General features: G+C 45.1%; 1 protein-coding gene across 1 annotated transcript in view; it reads right to left on the minus strand.

The window, feature by feature from the left end:
* Positions 1-434: 434 nt before the first annotated feature.
* The window catches only part of DGKD (diacylglycerol kinase, delta 130kDa), a 42478-nt gene continuing 36649 nt past the window's right edge, over positions 435-6263 (minus strand). The window contains exons 23-29 of the mRNA XM_010286666.1: positions 5624-5775; positions 4727-4838; positions 4468-4560; positions 3990-4109; positions 3531-3648; positions 2151-2281; positions 435-988 (exon numbers count right to left, since the gene is read on the minus strand). Of these exons, the coding sequence (XP_010284968.1) occupies positions 899-988; positions 2151-2281; positions 3531-3648; positions 3990-4109; positions 4468-4560; positions 4727-4838; positions 5624-5775 (816 nt within the window). The 3' untranslated portion in view covers positions 435-898. The remainder of the gene's footprint in view (positions 989-2150; positions 2282-3530; positions 3649-3989; positions 4110-4467; positions 4561-4726; positions 4839-5623; positions 5776-6263) is intronic.

A 6263-nucleotide genomic window follows, 5' to 3' on the forward strand; every position in this document is an offset into this window, starting at 1 on the left:
CCATATCTCACTCCATTACATTACACCTCTCGAACAGCCCGAACAGCTAGTTAGTGTTCCTCTCCCTTTCATCTGGTCTCCTGAAGATGAATTCAGAAAGGAAAATGTCAGAGCTGATCTCCTGTAATCTTTTCGCTCTCCAAAATTTTGTCTTAGTGCCAGGAATTTCTGAACAATTCTGATGTCTGAAAACCTAAAGGTTGTACCATTGCCCCCGGCTGAAAGAGGAGAGCCAGGCCCAGGGGAAGACCCCACAAGCTGGTGTGAACTGCCATTTGAACCACATGCATTGTTTGTTGCAAGGCATAAGTGAGTGAGAATCACTGGGTATTCATTGGCAAGAGGAGGTCTGTACTGGCTTTGAATTTCGGATGCAAATCGCATGCAACTACAGGTGCCTTAAAAAGGGATTAGTAAAACACAAGGACAAGCTTTGTCCCACTTAAATGCTCTAAGATACAGGTGTGACACACAGATGAGTGGGAAAGTCTTGGGTCTGAAAAGACCATCAGATGCTCCTGAACTAAGACTGGCCAATATATCTTTTGCCCTGAATAATTCTACTGCAATGAAGTTATCCAGTAAAGGTAGCTGTGTTGCAATTCTCAGGAGTCCTGCACTGTCACTGGAACCAGAACTTCCCACGTCGGAGGACACGGTTCTTCAAACAGCAAGTGAGTTTTCTTCCGGGAGGCTCTGCCTGACCGCAGATAAGGTGCCTCTCGACTGGATACAGCCGTACCCCACAGGAAAAAAGGTAGCACCATGCTTGGTTGATATGAGCTCTGAACAGCTACAATTTGGCTGTTCAGCAGAGACAGTTGTGAGCACATCTGCTCTGTGAGGTGACTGCTGTGCAGTTAGGGGGAATGGTAGACACAGGCTGTGAAAATAGAGGCTAAACCTCGCTGGCAGGAGTACTCCGGCTCAGCTCCTTGATCCCGTGCAGTATCCTCTTCATGTGACCCACTTTGGTCACACCCAGATCCTGGAAGAAAAGAGAAAACCTTACCTTACGGAGGAAGGCAAGGGGGAAACTCCAGATGGCTAAGCAATGGTTACAAACCAGTTAGCCAGTTACAAAGAGAGGAGGAAACCAACCAGAAAGATTACAAACCTGATGGTTATATAGGGAACCTCAAACCACATGTCAAAAAGCTATCAGAGCATGGCAGGGTAATGAACACAGAGCAGGCACAGAGCAATGGAGAGAAACAACTGCAGACCATTAGCCAGAAATGCAGATTGCTTTGACTGTTAAAGGCCAAAGCAAGGGAACAGAAAGAGCATACAGATGTCAAGGACCTAAGCTAGTAGCCAAAACATGCAGGAAGAACCAACCAGTCACATCAAATAAATGTGTGAACACTTGGGTACCATGCAACAAAACACAGGCTTGTAGCTGGATGGCACACAGAGAATCAGCTGCACAGATTACAGCAAACCTCAGAACAGAAAGATGGTCAAAATCACAAATGAAGATCCAAGGGGCATTCAACAAATGCCATGCACTACTTTACAACAAAGTATTTTTCTGCTACATGCAAGTCACCAGAATGATGACACAAGTCTCTTGCACATGCAAAGAACCACCACTTTCAATTTTTCTCTGTAGAGAAAGCATCTCCTAGTGAGAGGATGAAAAGCTGTGCAATGTGGTTACTAAGCCCTAATTAAAAAGATTCTCTCCATCTAGCAGCCTCATCAAAGACCATGATAATTTTTTTTCTTGTAACAAAGAAGTGCAGTGATCTATTTGTCCAGTCACTACAACATTAAGTACCAAATTCTCCCAATCACAGCATGTTCTGCAAAGATGGTATGGTAGCTAAGAAATTGAAAACTTCTATTCCATTATTAGAACCAGAGACTCTCAAGAACACTATCTGCAGTCTGTGTACTGGACTGTATTACATCTCCAGGAATCTGTGGCAGAACTGGACAGCTGGTCCCTCAACTAGCTGTTCTACCTCCCTGCTATTAAAAATCGGGTGACCTGAAAGGGTGAGAAAGTAAAATGAGGCTGCAATGAACCCGTTCATCTTGCCAAGGCACGTGGAATGAACAGCGGGCAGACCACTTCCAAGCACATTCAGCACAGGTCATGCAGATGCAGCTGGCTATTTCTCACGAGCTGATCATGAAAGTACCTTGAGGTCCCTCCGTTCGAGGTGCAGGAGCTCAGAGCCCCGGACGTCATGCCGGATGAAGATATCCTTATACTCACAAAGACTGAGATGCTCAAGCCAGGCCGCAACCTCCTCCGTTCCCCAGAGGTGAACTGTTAGAGATGGAAAAGCAGGAGTGCATTGAGTACCCAGAATCCCAGAAGACAGTGAGAGATGAGGACGCCATCAGCACTCAGTGCCAGAGAAGGAGGGCAAGCAGTACCACAGCCTCAAATCAAGGGGAGGGCAAGGACTGGCAGCATGGCCTACAGTCTCAAACAAAGGAGGTAGGGCAGAGAAAGGTAAGAGGTGTTCTCTTAAGCAGAGGCTAGCTGCAGTAAAGCCAGGAGGAAGTGCATGTTTGTTTTGATGAGATTGGATATGCTTTTTAAAGTTTAACACCATATTTAAGAAGAGCAAGTTCACTGATATTCCTCTGCTTACAAAACAACAGATTCATAAAATATATCATGAAGAATTAAGCACGGTTTAAGTTTGCTATTATGTACAAGTACTTGTGCTCAGTAAAAAAAAATGGCAACCTCTCTCCCTCAAGTCTGATGGGGAGAAAGGAAGAGTTTAGGACTTCCACCTTCTTGCACAGCCTCTAAATAGGAGAATAATAAAGTTCCCAAGTTCTGGGAAGCAACGAATGAGCACCAGCCTGTCAGACAGAAGGAGACTGTACCCACAACTCCGCAGCAAAGGACAGAACCCAGGAGCCCACAGAACAGGCAATACTTCTGAATTTTAGAAGAGAGTCTTCATCAGGAGAGCATAAACCAAAAATCAATGAACCCAACTGGGGAGAAAGTGTCTTGAATGGCAATTTGTTGATTCATGGCCAGTTTTTGTCTACTGACCAGTAGGATTAAAGGTCAGGGTGCACGTGTGGTGATGCTGATCCCCAGCCAGTTAGACATGAAACTTGATTAAAGCCTGAGGGTGAATCAATGAGAAAAACATCATTAACCATATCAGAGAACTAGCAGTGAAAAGACGGGAGTTATGCGGACTTGGGCCCCACAGTCATTTTGATACCTAAAATGCCAAAACCCTCAAATTCACTTCATTAAGGATCCCCTAAAGTATCCCTGAAAATGTCTGGATGTAGGCATAATTCTTCAGAGGGTACCTTCTGCTTCTGCTCAGGAATATTTGCGTGGTGCTGGGGGACCATGACTTAGACAGAATGGAGCAATAAGCTACTTTGCCACATGAAAAAGACAGATGAGACCTCCAAGAAAAGGCAGATGCACATGAAACAGAAGAAGGAGAGAACGTGAGAGGAAACAGGGAACAAGTAGTGGTGTGACCACACCGATGTGACAAAGAGACACAACGAATGAGCAGACTTGGTACCCGGCAATCCCATGCTACTATGAGTCTCCTTATTTTTGTTGTTCTTCTCCTTTTTAAACTTGGTCACCAGACGGAATTTGCCACTGCGACTGCGTTTAGAATAATCCAGCATCTGGTTCTGTAAGAACAAAACGGGAAAATCAGGTAAACAGTCATAAATTGATTGGAACAGACCAAGAGCAACAAAGTACTGTCAAGCTCAGCTCCATGGCCTTTTAAGAGAGCAAAAAAAATTCTCAAATCACTCTGATCAAGACAGGAAAGGAAAGAGAGAAAGTTGATCCCATGTCAGGCAAGGGACCTTAGCAGGAAATTACTTTCTTTAGCCCTAGGGAGCCAAGCTTCCTTTTTAGTGATTTTTTTCTCACATCAGTCATATATTCACAGGAAGTCAAACACTCACAGCCAACTAGTGAAAAAGAGAATTAGTTTGGGCAATACAGCCTTGGTCCTCCTCACCTCCTCATCGCAGGGCTCCATAAGCTGCCACAGCCAAGGAATGTCTGCTAGTTTCCTCAGCTGAAGGTCCATGTCTGCTAGGGCTGCTTGGAGCTGCTCCTTCTGTGGAGGATCTAATTGCTGGATCAGAAATGGAAGCAAAGCAGAGTTAAAAGCCATATGGTGGAACACTCAGGCACTTGCCTTGATATTCCTAGGTAACAAAGCAGTTCCTCCTTTTAAAAGGAAGTGCACAGCAGGCACTCTGCCCAGACATTACCAAGTTAATGATTTTCACCCTTTCTGAGCTCCAAACTCCGCACAAGCTAGCTTGACTGCTCATCATGCTTATGTAGCAGCACCATCCTAAATGCCTTGATTATAACATTTAAACTGACTTGTTACAAAGACCAAGTCCAGCAAAGTGTTGCTTGCCAAGGCAACAGTAGGAGAGGAGAGAAAGTGAGAGGCTGCTTTACTCCTGCTTTGTGCTTCTTACCAGCGCCATCTTGCCCGCCAGCAGCAGCTCTGTCTCATTATGCAGGGCTTTGACATTATTCACCATCTCTACAACAAGGCTGCAGTTGAGACCCTGCAGGGAAGCAATTCATGCGCAAATTAAGCCTGGAAATGCAGAGGTCTGAGCAGTCAAAAGGAAGAAGTCTTAGACAAGCAAGGCCTACTGTTGGTCAATCAGAAAGGAAAACCAAGAGCTATGGAACAAGGACAAAATGGGAGATGCCAAGTGAGTGAAGTACCTCTGTAGACTTGGATTTAGCGTAGACTTTGTCCATTGACTTGGAGCTGGCATTGACAGCATGGGCAAGCTCCTGTTCCATGTCCTGATAGGATTGGGCTATTTCCCGAATGCTAAAGAGAGAATTACAGATTGCATCAGCATACGCTCAAAGCAGGAGATCTTTTCTGACTGGGTATCTCCTTTTAATACCCATCTGAGTGACAATAGCAGGGATAAAGCATGGGAGGGGCACAGCCTCTGGCAAAGCAGGGCAATTCTCCCTGCTATAGTAAGCATGCATAAGCAAAGCAAGGCAGATTTCACAAGCACAACTCCAGGCACGTATTCAATTCTGCACACAAGTTGAGATCAGTCTGAAACACAACCTAGACATTTCAGTATGGCCATAGTGATGTGAAAGGCAGCTGCACATACGGCAGTTTAATTAACACTTCTCCGATGCGACTCTGGGAATTTTCTCTCAGAGGTCCAGACCAAGGACCTGAATGTCCAAGTAAAGGATGAGCAGGTGAGCATACAGTGGCTTCTTCCAGCAATCTCTGCTGGGCATCAGAGTTGTAAGAACCCAGCTTGTCATCTGAGCTCCTAGAGAGGCCTTTCTTCCATTTCTGATAAAAATCATTGATGTTCAAAGATAATGCATTCTTTCTGGTTTAAAGGATCCATGTTTGCTCATGAAAGTAACATTTTTTGTTCAGAATGACCAAGAAAGTTTATTCGACTTCAGTCCTCATGCAGCTGGGACAATGTATAATGAATGATGTTACCCTCAGTGACAGAGACCAGCACTGCAGAAGATAAGAGTGAACAGAAACATCTCCAGGAACACGGAGTACAACAAGAACTTCAGGCACCAAAGGAGGGCTCTATTGACCAAAAGCAAATGGAGTCCCACCTGTGGATCAGAGCACCTGCAGCTTGACCAAACTGGTTGATCTGGGTGGATTCTTCTTCGGACATGATCTCTGGTTGCAGAGAGAAAGAAGAGGGTCGGGACAACTCACACTTCTGTTTGTCCTCCCAGGACTTCAGGGTGCTCTCAAATGCCTAAAAACACAGCAAGCAAACTGTAAGATACCTTACAAAGCTCCTATAAAAAACAATGGCTGTGCCTACGCCTATAAAACATGTAAATCTGGTATGGACACTTTCCATTGCAGGACCCAGTTGTTCAGCTGCTTTTAACTTTGCTAACTTGCTGTCTGGGCTGAAGTTTTCCATGCCGCATGCTTGCCTTGGCTTAATTTTTGCTTAAGCCTAGTTTTAGCCAAAATTCTTAGGTCAATTCTGAGGGCCAGACTAGCAAAATCCACCGATTTCCTACTGGTGGCAGCCTTTTCTCTGAGTAGCTATCGCCTCTACACTTCAGTGTTACTGCAGACCTCTTCAAGTGACATCTCAGAGCTGGAAATTAAAAGTGTCCAAGTCTCCTCCTTATCTGGAAGTAAACTGGGCTTCCCTAGTAATTGGTGGGACAAGCAGCTCCACTGAGAGCTAGGACCTGTCCCACTTGCACCCACACTGATATTCCTGCT

Source organism: Phaethon lepturus, unplaced genomic scaffold, assembly GCF_000687285.1.
Source record: "Phaethon lepturus isolate BGI_N335 unplaced genomic scaffold, ASM68728v1 scaffold935, whole genome shotgun sequence".
Classification (NCBI taxonomy): Eukaryota; Metazoa; Chordata; class Aves; order Phaethontiformes; family Phaethontidae; genus Phaethon; species Phaethon lepturus.